This window comes from Haliotis cracherodii, unplaced genomic scaffold, assembly GCF_022045235.1.
Source record: "Haliotis cracherodii isolate W230 unplaced genomic scaffold, xgHalCrac1.p SCAF_15, whole genome shotgun sequence".
Taxonomy (NCBI): Eukaryota; Metazoa; Mollusca; class Gastropoda; order Lepetellida; family Haliotidae; genus Haliotis; species Haliotis cracherodii.
Genome location: NW_027266270.1, coordinates 24,884,475 through 24,901,730, shown reverse-complemented (window position 1 = coordinate 24,901,730; position 17,256 = coordinate 24,884,475). Strand labels below are relative to the sequence as shown.

At 39.3% G+C, this 17,256-nt stretch overlaps 1 protein-coding gene across 2 annotated transcripts in view; it reads left to right on the top strand.

Annotated features, from left to right (window-relative positions):
* Positions 1–17,256, top strand: part of LOC139462409 (DENN domain-containing protein 2A-like) — an 81,829-nt gene that overhangs the window by 15,828 nt on the left and 48,745 nt on the right. For both annotated transcript variants that reach the window (XM_071244107.1, XM_071244108.1), the window contains exon 3: positions 14,984–15,130. In XM_071244107.1, the coding sequence (XP_071100208.1) occupies positions 14,984–15,130 (147 nt within the window). The remainder of the gene's footprint in view (positions 1–14,983; positions 15,131–17,256) is intronic.

The window sequence follows — 17,256 nt, the reverse complement described above, 5'->3', positions numbered from 1 at the left end:
CAACGATTGTCCATCTGAGTCATCTCTGTCACTTCATTTTAGATCTACAATGACAGTTATGATCATGATAATTGATTATCCTGTTGCCATGGAAACTTTTGAAACAAGAAATGATGAAAATGGAACATTGAGTGAGAGAGACTTTTTATGAATATGGAAAAGGACTGTGTTGCTTTTATTTACCTTGTACTTTTCAGATAGGCTAGGGGGGCGGTCGGGTAGCCTAGTGGTTAAAGCATTTAACTGAAGATCCGGGTTCGATTCCCGACATGGGTACTAGGTGTGAAGCCCATTTCTGGTGTCCCCTGCCGTGATATTGCTGGAATATTGCTAAAAATGGCATAAAAAAAACCATACTCACTCACTGATAGGCTAGGATCTATGGGAAGACTTTGTGCATGAAAAACATTGTGGTATTTTTGTATTCATTGTCTTCATCTTGTTCATCCTGATGCAGACATGTTCAAAAGAAATATGGAATTTGAATACTGTGCTTCTGATATTTTGCTGGTTCATCATTCTGTTTCCTTGTGTGTGTACATAGGGTCATATGTGCATCTTTTAAGGCATGTTAGATTCAGTGAATGCAGTGTAGTGCCTGTTGAAAGTTATCATTCCCTGTGTCACAGAAGCCATCATGGCCACATGGGGCGGTGGGGTAGCCTAGTGGTAAAAGCGTTTATGCGTCACAACGAACGCACGGGTTTGATTCCCAACTTTGGTACAATGTGTGAAGCCCATTCCTAGTGTGCTCCTGGTATTGCTGCAGTATTGCTCTGTGTAAGCTGAAGAGTGCGTTTGTGCGTCTTGGATGCACAAAAATGAGTTTGAACGCACCTGCGTAACATGTGTGGGTCTCGTGGACGCAGTGACTTGGGCGTTTAATTTCATATCGAATTGACAGTGTTATCGTAAATCAAAGATGTATGTCTTAGCGTAAGGGTATTTTTTGCCAAACAAGACAGCGAAGCATGTTGATTAACACTTCTGTTCGCTAAACAAAACCAGTTTCATTATTCTCTCCCTTTTTATGACAAATACCCAAACCGGTTTCTTGACCTATATCTATTTTCGGTTTTGCATGTATTAATGTACGGTATTGTCTGTAGCTTTGCTTCAGCCAATCAAATGCCCCATATTAAGCAGGTCGGATATAGTCATACTTCATTCAGCTTGATGATTGGTCGAAAATATCCCGACCTTGTGTCAAACTATAAATAGCCAGGCACATCAAGGGTATACTTCAGAACGTGGTAACAGTGACCCGCGAAATCAAGCGACCGTGTAGGATGGCATGCTATGTTATGGGGGTAGTTAATTTATAAAGGATCGTAATGTTATGTTATAATGCTATAAATTGGACCCCTCCATTTTTGTTTGGGACCCCTAATTTTATGATGAGGGGGTCCAAGTGACCCCAAGAAAATTTAAGCCAGAGCAGACACTGTTGCTAAAAGCGGCATAAAACTGTACTCACTCACTCCCTCACATGGCCGCATTGATGATGTACAGTTAGCCATTACTTGTTGGTGCATGTGTAGTACTCATATTGTTCATGTCTTGTGACACCTGATCTTGTTGCAGGTCAGTCTGTGGTTTGTACATCACGTCATGTTGTGTGTGACCCCGTTGACATGCTTTCAAACATCTATTCCCTTACACGATTTGCATGAAGTTTAACATGACCTCTTTTGTGACCTTGTTGAAAATGCAATTTTCAGTTGGTTATTCTCGTATCGACATGATCAGTTCGTAGTATGATTCTGTTGTCATTCTAATTATGTGGTTTGTGTCGGCACTTATATAATATTTCTGGATATTTTGACCCCTGTAGGACTTTCATGACCATATATATGAAATTGAGCTACAGAATCCTGAGGCACTTTCCCTGTCTGTTTCCCCTCACATGTGATGACTACACTGCCCACACAAAGATAATATTTTTATATATATATGTATCCATGAGGAAGTGCCTAGACCAGGCCATAGACAGGAGGGCATAGTCCATCTCTGCAACCCAACTGTAACCTTGTTGACAGTTTCCAAGAATTAGAGCCAATATCCAGGAAATACTAATGGCCTAAAGCATCAGTGATAGAGAAGTGTTTGACAGTTTATCTTAGACTTGGTCCCTGCTGCAACTAATCCCCTGGTATTGTTGGTGCCCTACTCCACTGATCTGAGATCAAAGGTGTTAGGTTAGCTCATCACTGGAAGTCGGTCATTCTGGTCACCCAGCAATTAGTAGTGGGACGATACACCGATGCATCGGTGGATCGCGATATTTTACTTCTCGATATTAGTATCGATCACTATTGCGCACTAAGAAAAAAGTATTGATTCTAACCTTAAATGTATTATTTTATAAATGTTACACCAAACACTAATTACAAGTGAAAATGAGTAGTGAAAAAGTACATATTTTCACCCATTGCGCCATAAAGAGTGTCCTGGGGCTATCTCATTTTGACAATGGTGAAGAAAGCATCCAACTTTGAGATTGTCAGCAGTTCTTATTCATGTCTATCAAATTGATATATATATAATTGTCAAGGCTTAAAGTTGGTTAAGGGGCGGTCGGGTAGCCTAGTGGTTAAAGCGTTTGCTCGTCACGCCGAAGACCCGGGTTTGATTCCCGACATGGGTACAATGTGTGAAGCCCATTTCTGGAGTCCTCCGCCGTGATATTGCTGGAATATTGCTAAAAGCGGCATAAAACCGTACTCACTCACTCACTCACTAAAGTTGGTTCAGTACTATTACAGTACTATTTCAATAGTTATGACATCTATCACTAAACTATTGCAACAGTGTATTCTACTATTGCATTACTATCGTGATGGTGAAAAAAGCCCCATGTCACCCTTAGTATTGTATATTGGGTGAACCTGCTCCATCGTCAAACGAGCAGTGTTCTGGATACACTGGAATGTTCTCATCTTGATAAGCATGATAAGAGGAGAAAAACACATTATGTAAGCCATGACAAGGCTCACTGTGTGTACGTCATGGTAAAACTTGACCCATTATTATATGTTGAGTACTGAAATACTATATTTATCATATTTATCATCAACGATTATCCTGTGTATGATATCTTTATTCTATTACGATAAATTCCCTGGACTCATTGTCCACAAAAGTTTTTTTTCGTAAGTGATACATTGATCAAATAATAAATCCAGCAGCCTTAAAATTATAAAATGGCAGCCTATTTGTTTGATGTCCTTATTGATGTTAATTGCTAGTCGCTATTAGACATTGGGTTTCTAATAAAGGCCAGATCCACTATCTGAAGAAAATCAGAGCCCTATCGCTTTGATATGTTGATGATTAATAATTACCAGGTTATACGCTCTGTCCACCAAATAGAAGCTGGGCTTGTATTAGACATAAACTTATGGCATGTTCCTGTAAATGCACCCCTTGCTTGACTAGAAATTGGGATTTGGTAAGAAAGTGAGTGGCCACTGTGCCAGCATTCAACAGAATCGACGCCAGGTCTTTGTCTTGTGCAAAATTAATAGATGCCCCCGCGTCTAACAAGGAAATACTGTATACTTTTCCAAAACAATGTGCCAGTGTTAACCATGTTAAAGGCACACATCAAGTAGTTTAAACTTTCCTTTTGTTAATCGTTAGGCAAGTGAGGAGAATGAGGTGAGATTTCCTGTTGTCAGCTTCAGAAATTTATCACTGTTTATGAGCATCGTAGTAGTCAAGCCCAATGTGTTCAAGGAAAACCTATATTTCTTCCTTGTCTGGAATTGTTGTTGTCAGTTGCAGAGATACCATCATTTGGAGATGCACAGTTGCTGTGTATGTGTCATATAGTTTGCATTTACAAGAATTAGCTCCTGGATATCAGGCAAGTAGAATATTTTCTGTTGGTACAAAACATGTGTAATATGCTTAACATTTCCATTCCTATGGGTTTTGGGCACAAGACAATAATTGTCATCATACTGCTGTCAGTACTTATGTGCTACTCAAAAGAAGTTAAGGAACACGGTATTCTGTCATATTGCTATTGTTAATGTGTCAGGGCATGACAGATTAACCATGTTAGTAATACTACAGAATGAATGCTGTGACAGATTAACTATAGTGCCATGACAGATGACTATAGTGCCATGACAGATTAACTATAGTGCCCTGCCAGATTACTATAGTGCCCTGCCAGATTAACTATAGTGCCATGGCAGATTACTATGGTGCCATGACAGATTAACTATAGTGCCCTGCCATGACAGATTAACTATAGTGCCATGACAGATTAACTATAGTGCCGTGCCATGTCAGATTAACTATAGTGCCATGACAGATTACTATGGTGCCATGACAGATTAACTATAGTGCCCTGCCATGACAGATTAACTATAGTGCCGTGCCATGACAGATTAACTATAGTGCCGTGCCATGACAGATTAACTATAGTGCCGTGCCATGACAGATTAACTATAGTGCCATGACATATTAACTATAGTGCCATGACATATTAACTATAGAACTATAGTGCCATGACAGATTAACTATAGTGCCATGACAGATTAACTATAGTGCCATGACAGATTAACTATGGTGCCATGACATATTAACTATAGTGCCATGACAAATTAACTATGGTGCCATGACATATTAACTATAGTGCCATGACATATTAACTATAGTGCCATGACAAATTAACTATGGTGCCATGACATATTAACTATAGTGCCATGACAAATTAACTATAGAACTATAGTGCCATGACAGATTAACTATAGTGCCATGACAGATTAACTATAGTGCCATGACAGATTAACTATAGTGCCATGACAGATTAACTAGAGTAATACTATGAAAGAATCAGGTTTTCTTTAGCATCTTTGGGGTATTATATAAGTTTGGTGGATGATATTTTTCATAAGTTCCATGTTTACAGGTATCAAATGTTTTTTCAAAACCTCTAAATTTAAGAGAGTTATGTCCGTCTCCTAGTTAGTGATTATTCACCAGGTCAGTGGGCACAGTATTGGCTCGAATCACATGATCCTGTATTTAATGTTAACAGATATTGCTGACATATAGGCAAAACACAGATTGTGTTATCAGGTTATCCTGGTCATGTGGCAGCTGCAAAAAGTCACCTGAACATTCAAACTGAGTAAGTAGAGCACAACCAACTCATCTAAACTAGTTTGTATATAATCTTGTGAGCGAGTGAGTGGGCGAGTGAGTGAGAGAGTGAGTGAGTGAGTGAGTGAGTTGTGTCTTCATACAAAATACCATCACACACTGTAACAATGTCGTATCATCTTGCCAGTCATCTTTTAGAATTGCTAAACATGCTAAAATGCACATGTGGAAGTATCAGAAAGTTCAACTACCGTATTCACTGTATTAAGAACCTGTCCCAAAAATCACTCCCCACTCCAAGACCAATCTGTAAGTAATCTTTTTGAGCACCCCTTTTAAAAATCTAAAATTCTGAATATAACAGATTTTGTTTACAAAAAACAGCTGCATAGACATTAAAAAAATGATATACAATTGTCTTGTAACTATCATTCAAAAACATAAATTTATTGACATTTAAACTAAATTTGTCCACTGCCGCTCAATCTCGGAAAATAAATTTTCTCTTTCTCAAATTCGTAAGCCCCTGTGAGGAGCGCTCATTATGACAAATGCGATAATTGTTTCATCTACAATGTGACTACCGTGTGTCTACCGTGTATCTACCGTGTGTCTACCATGTGTCTACCATGTGTCTATCATGTGTCTATGTTGTGTCTACCGTGTGTCTACCATGTGTCTGCCATGTGTCTACCATGTGTCTACCGTGTGTCTACCATGTGTCTGCCATGTGTCTATCGTGTCTACCGTGTTTCTACCATGTGTCTACCACGTGTCTACCGTGTGTCTACCATGTGTCTGCCATGTCTATCGTGTCTACCGTGTGTCTACCATGTGTCTACCGTGTGTCTACCATGTGTCTACCGTGTGTTTACCATGTGTCTATCATGTGTCTACCATGTGTCTGCCATGTGTCTATCGTGTGTCTACCGTGTGTCTACCATGTGTCTACCGTGTGTCTACCATGTGTCTATCGTGTCTACCGTGTGTCTACCATGTGTCTACTGTGTCTCTCGTGTGTCTACCATGTGTCTACCATGTGTCTATCGTGTGTCTACCATGTGTCTCTCGTGTGTCTACCCTGTGTCTACCATGTGTCTACCGGGTGTCTACCATGTGTCTACCGTGTGTCTACCGTGTGTCTACCATGTGTCTACCATGTGTCTATCGTGTGTCTACCATGTGTCTATCGTGTGTCTACCATGTGTCTACCGTGTGTCTACCATGTGTCTATCGTGTGTCTACCATGTGTCTACTGTGTGTCTACCATGTGTCTATCGTGTGTCTACCATGTGTCTATCGTGTGTCTACCATGTGTCTACCATGTTTATATGGTCTAGTGAATGATGTATTATTTTCTTGGGATATAACAAGAAGCAGTATTACATTAAGTATTTTATGCCCATTTACCCTCAATTAACAAATGATTGGCCTCCTTTCAACCTCATCACTTAGTGCATCAAGACTTCCCCATAGCAAGGAAACAATGTCACAGTTCCTTCTCTATAGATATATCACAAAGTGACAGACATCCTCATGACACTTATCCTCATTCAGAATATGTGATCTGCATCCTCACTCATAGTTCACACATTATAAAGTGAAGATGTTTGTGTTACTTATGGTGATCTCTTGGAATATTATACTCAGTGTGGAGTCCAAAGTAGACAAAAGTTTATGGATAACAATTTCTTTACTTTACTGTAATAGCCACGTTTCAGTATAGATCCTGAGTAATGATGATGTTACAGATATATTTCTATAGGTGAAGGGGGCATGGGTGGCCCAGTCGTCTAAGGTGCTGTGATTCGCTGTGCAGAGTTGCATCCCTTGGGCATACCGGAAACCTTTGATTGTGGGTTCGAATTCCGGTTCGCCCCAATTATGTTTCTAGGTTTGTCAGCACCATACCTGTGTTCGTGGCTTTCACTGAAGTGGTAAACGTCTGAGACCTGCATCACTTCGGGCTTTCCTCCCACATTAAGCTGACACGCCGTGATATAACTGGAATACTGTTAAAAGCGGCGTTAAACCAAACTCACTCACTCTATAGGTGAAGGATTAACAGTAACAACAATTATCATCATGATCATGATTATCATACATGAGAGATTAACATGAGTAGGTTAACAGGTGGATCAGCACTAGTCCTTATAATGATAACAAATAGCAAAACCTTTCAAAACGGCAAATATCGACTTGTCCTTACGATATCTTAACTATTGGGCAGTTTGGCAGGGACAACAGGAATTTCCAACGCTGTAACCAATGGTAACAATGACAGAACACATGATGGGGAAGGCAGTTAAAAAGGAACCCAATTAAACCTAATTAAATTTGAAAACCTATTGGTTAATGAGTTCATAGTAGGTGGATGGGATGAAATAGCCTTGATGACTTTTGTTAGATGGCTTATGGTGGCAAATCTGGAATGTCTCTGTTGATTTGCTTTAGTGAAGTCATGGAGGTAGGAGAGGATTATATGTTTATCTGGATCTGCTGAACATGCTAAAGTAGCTCCATGCTGGGGAGAATGTCGTCCGTAAGATTCTAGAGTCTGACGAGTTTCTGTGTAATAAAATCATAATGAGTGAGTGAGTGAGTATGGTTTTACTCCACTTTTAGCAATATTCCAGCTATATCACGATGGGGGACACCAGAAAAGGGCTTCACACATTGTACCAAAGTCGGAAATCGAACACGGATCTTTGTTGTGACGAATGAACGCTTTAACCACTAGGCTACCCATCCGCCCCCAAAAAGTGACATTATGTTTGCATAAAGTTATATGAACATTATCATAGTACTTGAAACATGCAGTGTGTTGTTACAGCGTGCCCTTTTTCTGATATTGCTGGAGTGGTGTTAAAAGCAGAGTAAATCCATATTCCCACTATTACTCATAGTACATAGTTCATTAGGATTCCTGACATGGGTACAATGTGTGAAGCCCATTTCTGGTGTTCCCTGCTGTGATATTGTTGGAATATCGCTAAAAGCGACATAAAACCACGCTCACTCACTCACTCACTCACTCACTCACTCACTCACTCCCGCCTGCCCGCCCGCCCGCCCGCCCGCCCTCACTCACGCCCGCCCGCCCGCACTCACTCACTCACTCACTCACTCACTCACTCACTCACTCACTCACGGAACACATGCCCCCGTGGGGATGCTTGGCTAGAATTGGTCTCCTGCAACCTATGGTCAGAAAACAGTGGCTTCATGCTCAATATTGATCACTGGGTTGTCAGACTCGACTATTTACAGGCTCTCGTCATCATGGTCATAAAGTTGGAATATTGCTGAGTCAGTCATTTAACAACAAATAAACAAACAAACATTATCCCCATGGTTTCTCACAGGTTATCAAAATGCTTAATGGCTCAACATGTCAAGTACATCATTGTTGACGCGACACGAACACAGGCCTTCATGATTCTTCCTCAGCACTGTTTAATAAAGAAGGAACACTACAGTCATGCCATTGATTATGGCTAGAGTACATTTGTGTATTCCGATTTTCATGATTTTGGTTAGGGTACGTTTCAGTATACACAGAACTCTTGATAACCTATTAGTTATTTGGATATTTCACCCATGGGTTTGATTGTGATTGGGTATCCACAATTTTTGAAGGTTATTCAAAAGATTTTTACCAACTTGTTTCATGACATTTGGGTATTTAAGCCTGTTTCGTAATAGTCCCTTTAAATCATTAAAGCTAAATGAATAGTGGTGTACCCATCTGCATCTGCATCTCCATCTCCATCTCCGGGAATCCATTTTTGTTTCCAAAACCTAGCATATGTAAGAAAGGCTCTATTTTTGTAGTCCCTAATCACCGATCGTTTAAGATACAATTTTATCATATAATGGGTAGGTTTCTCAGCAGGATAAAGCCAACGGATAAAAACGATATCTGTTGGGGCCATATGCGGATAGAGATGCAAATATCAAAGGTCAAGTTGGGACTACTTTCAGTGTTTACAAACAAACATGGCGTCGCCCTTGTCATTCGGCAATCGAGTCAGAATTAACCATTGGGAATCTGGATAAACTACAGAGATAATTGCTATCATTATCAAAAGAACAGTCTAATATACTTAAAAGCAATGTCTGACTGTGACGTCGCTGTGGCATTTTATAAGTTTTGGCAACTTTGGAGATATAAATTTCGAAACAATTTTGTGAGGGCACTTGGCCTAGCCAAGCGGGATCAGTAGCCATATCTGTGCTTGTCGACCTCTGTGGCTTTAAACCTTTTCCACAAATTAAAATAGTTGGATATGGCCGAAATATTTTTGAATTGTTACCTTGTTTCTTTTCATGCTTTTTGTCGCTCTGTGTACATCAGAATATACTTAACGTTATGACAGGACAGACCGACTGTCAACAATGTCTGAACCTAGGGTTAGAGTAGCTTGCCTTTGACAAAGGGCAGTTACTCTAGGGGACAGACCAATGGATTGCCGCGAAAGGCAAGTAAAAACAATTGCTGTTTTGCGTATATGTTGCTTCGCCACTGTATAAGAAACAGATTTTAGTTGGAGCTATATTGGCTACTGTCACAGTCCGACTGACACATCACTTACCCTGTGACGTAATAAATATTAATGCGCGCATTGCAGGAAAACTCGCAATGTTTCGGTAATGTTTGTGAGAGAGGGAAAGCTATTTTCAAGCACAGAATTAAAGAATGACATTATATGATAAAGAGGTTATCACGCTTGTGTGTTTGGGGATGGGAAATATCCTGTATTAGGAATAAACACTATGTATTTAGCTCGCCAAGGCTCGCTAAATACAATGTTTATTCCTAATGCAGGATATTTACCATTCCCAAACACACTCGCGTGATAACCTCTATTGACTAGGCATGATGTGCTTTTAAATTGGAATATATCAGATTCATCTTTGTTTGTCACACAAACTCTTTCGAATGTAACTGAATTTTGTGATAGGCTGATACACAATAATTTTATCTCACAGTTGTAATATACGCAATCGTTTTATCTAATAGTTGTAATATACCCATTGGTTTCATTTCAATAGCATATTTATACTTTGTTGTTGCATATTTGATATGCTAGGAGTTGATATGTCTGTGTATTTCAGTTTATTTAATGCATGTTACACATATATGCAGTGTTTCTTGAGCTCTGCTATGGCTGTTGTACGGGGTGGTCTTCTTATCTTATCATGCTTATAATGCATGAACTATGACAATGATCCCTCAGCGATACAAGCAAACATTTTGACAAAGAAATTCTATTGATTCATGAATTATTCCTTGCTGGTATTGTGGATTGTTTTCATTCGAAATTATGGCTAGGGCAGTGGGTTAGTGGTTGACATGTTTGGTTCAATTTTCCTTTTGGGTTCCCTTTGTGAGGCCCATTTCTGGTAACCTGACACAAGGTGCCTGGAACTTGCTAAAAGTGGTTCACTTTTATAGCTCATTTGAACTGGAGTTTATCAATCCTGGAACACTGTCTGTTGTCTGTCCATCCCATGTGGCATCTTGTTTGCATATATGACCCGTGAAGATCCAGGTCAGAGTAGGTCTTCAGCAACCCATGCTTGCCATGAAAGGCGACTATGCTTGTCGTAAGAGGCGACTAACGGGATCGGATGGTCAGGCTCCACCTGAGTGTGGCGTTAAACAACAAACCAACCAGCCAACTTGTTTACATGGATGATGCACTGCTGTATTTTATTCATGGCAACCATTATGTTATAGTTCAGTCAGTGATATCATCAGGTCAGAACCAACTTATTCCTGGTTGATGGATAAACCTAAACAGATATGCAGGAGGAAGAAATTTTATGTTAAACGGAAAGGCCTCTTTCATATCCTTGTACTTTTTATTCAACTCAAGTACCCCTATAAACAACAGAGATCCTTCCCACTAAATGATTTTAGCGCTATAAGAACCGTTAACTGTATACTTTAACATTAGCCTGCAACAGTCAGGAGGGACCTAGGGTCCTCCTCCATAAAGACATCTTAGCACTAAGACCATCAACTGCAATAATTTGGCATTGTTTTACTTATAATGCTTGTACCCCTAAGATAAATTTGTGGAATGGAAATTGAGGGTCTTTTTCCATAAAGAGATCTTAGCTCTTTAGCTTTCTTAACTCCAATATTTTAACATTTACTTATGATGCTCCTACCGCTAAGATCACTTTATGGATTGGGGATTCAGGGTCCTTCCATTAAGAGATCTTGGCGCTTAGAGTATCATTACTCCAATAATTTTGAGTTGTGTTCTGATGTTTGCGCTGCTAAGATTGCTTCATGGAATGGGGTCCTAGATCCTGTTTGTTCCATTAGGAGATCTTAGCGTAACCACTATCAGAACTTCAGCTTTAACTTGAGCTATGATGTTCATTAGTTCCCTTTTTGGAAGGGGCCCAGCTATCTAAATATCCCAAATCTATAAAATAATTTGTGTCAGTTATGTGATCATCTGATTAATAGTTTATTAATGTTGTTTATTTTGTGGTTAGCTTTGACAAGTGGAAGATGTGTTGATGCCAACCTTCATGATGTGTTTTATCTTCTGGAGGAAATCATATTGGTCCAGCCTCAACATCATGCTCATTTCAAAAGAGGAATATTTCAGAGACACTTTGTTCAACATGTTGTGTCTATTTGGTAAGGAAGTAGATATGAGTTTTAAAATGTTAAATGAATAGATTATAAACTTGTTAATCCCATTCACTTATTATTGTAAACAGGAAAATATTCTCTTTCGTTTGGCGCTGAAAGTACTTTATGCGGAAATGAGTTTCACATTTTGAGTCATGTTCTGATGTCATGGCACTGTTTAAATTCCCTCCCTCATGATCTAACATATTCTTGGTACCATCATAATCTTCCATTACAGTCGAGCTAGAAGGCACTTCCACATCTACCGATACGTTAAACAGTTTCTTTAGACTTGTCAAATGATCGAATATTATTTCCTGGGTAGAAATATGGCAAGATGATGTCAATCATCTCTCATGACGAGGGTTTTTCCCAAACTTATTCAAACCACTCTCTGTGCCACACCAGCACACACACAGACCTGTGAAGATCCGGGGTAGAATAGGTCTTCAGCAACCCATGCTTGCTGTAAAAAGCGACTATGCTTGTCGTAAGAGGGTGTCCATGCCACACCAGCACACACACAGACCCGTGAAGATCCGGGATAGAATAGGTCTTCAGCAACCCATGCTTACTGTAAAAGGCGACTATGCTTGTCGTAGAGGAAACTAACGGGATCGATCCCAATTGCATGGATTGATGATTGATATCAATCCCTGTATTGTCTGATCCAGACTCGATTATTTACAGACCACCATCAAATAGCTTGAATATTGCTGAGTGTGGCATTAAACAACAAACAAATAAACGAACAAACACATCAGCAACAAAGTTGTCCAAGGCCGCTTTGGTGCCGGAGGAATTATGGCCATCTCTGGGTACAGACAAGAGCAAACCTTGTAAAGTGGTATAACCACGTGTACACCACGTTCAGTGTACGGCATTTAGCAACATACTGCAGTCAAACCAAACAATTACTGTTGCTCATCCTCCACCATGTTATCCCACGGCGACGACCTATCACCCCCTAGGTCATCAATTCACATTGGTTACGATGCAGTAAGCACACTATTTCATAGCTTGCGGTTGTTGCAGTCTGCTAATGGTGGTGGCAACAAGGTTGCAACTTTTACAACAGAAAACACCTAAACTCAGAGGAATATAAACAGCGACTCGGAACTTCGGTTATATTAGCTCGGACCCACAATGCACTTGTGGAATGTTCCGAGTCACATGAATAAATTGAGGCACATTAAAATAAGAACATTTCAATCCTACTTATTGGTGCATGGGATAATACTAATTGCACACTGAACGGATAATATGATGTGACTGATTTAACCCTAAGCTACCTATTTTAGGGGTGTTTTAGTATGTTCAAAACCTATTTGGTCCTAACACAAGGATGTGCCCTCGTGCTTTGACTATAATAGTTCAGGACAAAACTATGCTTCATTACACTACATATGGGATAGAGCAAGCTTTATTTCTTAAATATCATTTGCACTGAGAAATGATATTTCACACAAACCAAATCTTTTTTTTTCTATGATGTTGTTTTGTCTATACGCAATATATTTTTAGAATGTGATTGTTGGTATGTGAACATGGTGAGGTGCACTAAGTATGTCTGATGAATGCTAGACACTTCTACACGATAATCTTCACTCACTCATATGTTCACTAAACATTGCTACTGCTGACCTCATACACCACATTCAGTAACCTGCACGCCTGTGGAAAACATTACAATAAAGCATGAGAGTATTTGTAAAGAGTTTTTGCAGTGGGTCATCAGGTTTTTTTAAATTGTGAAAAAAACTTCCAAGGTGACCAGGACTTCATTGTGTCATCAAGCAGTTTAAATTGGCGGTCAGGATCATGAATTCCTTTGTACATCATGATACAAATATCAGAAACCTTCCAGAAACAATAGAAAATGTCTCATTATTTAAAAAAAAAGAAGATTCCACACATATGGAATACTGAAAACTGTAATCAGTAAGGTGGAAAAAGTTAAAATGCATTGTACGAAAAAAAATGTAATTGTAAAAAAATTTAATGTTTGATTTGGATCCATTTGGGATAAAGAAAGGAAACAACTTGGCATGGTTGGGGTCCTGATAAATATTATAAATCTAAAATCTGACAGTACCATTTCAGTCACGGATTGTTTGATCTGACCGTCGATTAGGGTAATTATAATATAACTTGCAATGCTGATTTTTCATTGGATAAAAATCTGTTTTAGTCATACATGTATAATAATATATATGGCATCCATTTTGAAAAGTATTTATGGCTCAGCCATTTTTGTGCAAAAGGGGATGAAATTTGGTATTTGGAAACTATTTAAATATGATTCCTGACCGCAACTTTTCTGTCGACCATATCTCCAGGTGAGCTACAGTGCTGTTGCACTATTTTCTAAATTTAAAAAAATATTTTCACATGTTTACAAATAACAAAGTTTTATTGCCATAAACCCCTCAAACCCTGGCATCTCTAGCTGATACGTTCTGTTTGATGCCTGATATCTCTACACAGTGAACATGTGCATGGTGATGGCAATAAAGCAATAATGGAATTTGTTATTATTCACAAACTTGAATATATAACTTTGTTATGATAGTGAGTCATAATGTTTCCTATGTTTGAGCGTTTATCAGTGTAGGAAAGTTTAATTTATATATGCTTATGATGTATACACGTGCATGGTCAGATTAAACTGGCAATCCGATACATAACAATCACAGCTAACTGCTGCAGCTCGAATGTAATATATTACCATATTTCCTCTATTACAGTATTAGGCGTGTCTCAAGTTCTGTTAGAGTCCCGGTGTCTTTTCTGTTTAATGCTGGCACAGTGGCAACTCACTACCTCACCAAAGTCTAAATTCTTCAGTCATGCAAGGGGTACATTTGTAGGAAACAGTCATTGCATTTGCCATAAGTTAATGTGATAGTGATAATTAATTTCATCAAATGATTGACCCGACCTCTCTAAGAGACCTGGCTCTACAATTTCTTACCTGGTGGCAATCTAATTGAGCCCCAGCATCTATTTGGGGAAATAGGGTGCCTGATGTTTTTTGACTCAGCATTGTGATGATAGCTATCCTGAAAATCATATACATAGTATTCGCAAAATGTTGGGATTAGCGTGTTTAGACAAGCTTGTGTTATCTGTGAACAGAAGCAGTAACAGCGAACATGCTGATAGGGATTTGATTTGTCACAAGTTTAACGTAATTTTTGTTTCCAGGGACGAGGACCTCTTGCAGCAGCTTTGAAGGCAAAGTTTTTTGGGTTTCGGAAGATCTTTGCAGCAGATGCCACTTCCCCTAAACAGAAGCCTGTTCCAATACAAGACCAAGACCCGCTCAAAGTTACCAAGCGAAAAATGAGTCAGGTGAGAGCACCTCCATGATACAACTGAAACACTGTTTGAAGCAGTGTTAAACTGACTCACTCACTGACTCACTCACTCACTCACTCACTCACTCACTCACTCACTCACTCACTCACTCACTCACTCACTCATGTATATGATTGTGACATTCCATTGATTTGTATCCATAAACCAATTTTTTTAGCCGAGACCACTCACATAGTATTGTTTTCTGATTGGCTGACAATGGAATGGGAGGGGCTTGTGTTGCATTATTGCACTGAACGATGTCACTGACTGTCACTGAGCAGTCTGGAAAGTTATTATTGTTGACATTTATTTCTAATGTTTTTTACGTTTATAGAATTATTAATGTAAAAATCAGTGTGTGCACACTTTGCATACAATCTGCACACAATTCCTCATATTTACACTTCACTAAATGCAAATATACATCGAAGTCAATTCCGAAGTGGACCCGTGAAGATCTGGGGTAGAATAGGTCTTCAGCAACCCATGCTTACCGTAAAAGGCGACTATGCTTGTTGTAAAAGGCGAATAATGAGATCGGGTGGTCAGGCTGGCTAACTTGGTTGATGCTTGTCATCAATCCCAATTGCGTGGATTGATGCTCATGATATTAATCACTGGATTGTCTGGTCCAGACTTGATTATTTACATACCGCTGTCATATAGCTGGAATATTGTCGAGTGCGGCGTTAAACAACAAACCAACCTACCAACCAATGCCGAAGTCATTGAGTTTTCTTCACTGTTTATGCACCTGGAATCCCCTCAGCTTCGTTTGAATAAAGAGTCTGTATACAGGACACAGATCAACGTTCATCCTCAATTATCCTCGATATGACATCTCCGTTCTGTTAGGATAAATGCCCTGAACCCATTTACTACCTCAGCTCTGATTTGAACTTGAAAGGCCACATCTAAAAAGCAATCAGATAACACTCATGAGAGAGAGAAATGTCATGCTATGTTGGTGATAAGATTTATTTGTTTGATTGTAGCTTTGTTGTTTAATGTCACACTCAGCAATATTCTAGCTATATATTTAGGAGATAAACATACTGTGTTTTCAAAACAGAGCTAGGTTACCTGTAGATTTAACTGCACTAAATTGAATTTTCAACCGAATGCGCAGCGTGAGGTTTCAAATGTTAAATTTTGCGCGGTTAAATCTACAGGTGACCTAGCTCTACATTGAAAACACAGTATGTTTATCTCCATTCTACCATGACTAAATGAAACGCGAACACTTTAGTGTTAGAAAATATACTGAGTGAAGCGGCATGGGTTGAGTCCAGTTTTTGAGTGGGTTATTGATCTGAATTACGTAATCACCCAATATGGCGCTGTATATACTCAAGCAGTTTGTTAACACCATAATACTTCACTCGGACATATGTCAGGCATTGAAAGCATATAAGCACGGCAACTTTGTAAGCTAACATGAGGTGGGCATCCCTAAAGAAAACAAAGCTGGCTTTGCAAAGCTTTTCGCTCTACTTCTCGCGTCACCATTATGACGTCATATCGCTCATTGTGACGCAAAAGATATGACGTCACAGTCGTATATAGAAAAGCGCCAAAATTCCAAGCTCTCCAAAACGTAAATACATTCCCTTTGTAGATTTATGTCGTGTTTTCTGCGCGAAATGTATTGCCAAACATCCTTTGAGTACTGTAGTAACCGCATCTGTGCAGTTTGTAACCTGTAATTGTATAATTATTTAAATATGCCTACCGACAATGACTGAAAAAAGTACTTTTCTATGAATATTAGCTTCCGTGGTGATGCAGGCGTCAAACCAGCTGTTTCAATCAGAGGGGGTTTTGTGATTTAATAGCCTCTGATTGAACAATCAGAATCGAGTAAATTCCAAATTCATGGTCGAATATATATTAATACCCACCAATATTCCGTCCGTCTGTAAATAACTGAGTCTGGGCTAGACACTCCAGTTATTGACATCATGAGCGTCAATCCACGCAAATTGGGATATGATGACATGCATCAACCAAGTCAGCGAGTCTGTTACTTGCCGCTTACGACAAGCATAGTTGCCGCTTATGGCAAGCATGGGTTGCTGAAGACCTATGGTTATAAGGGAAACAGAGATGGTGATGAA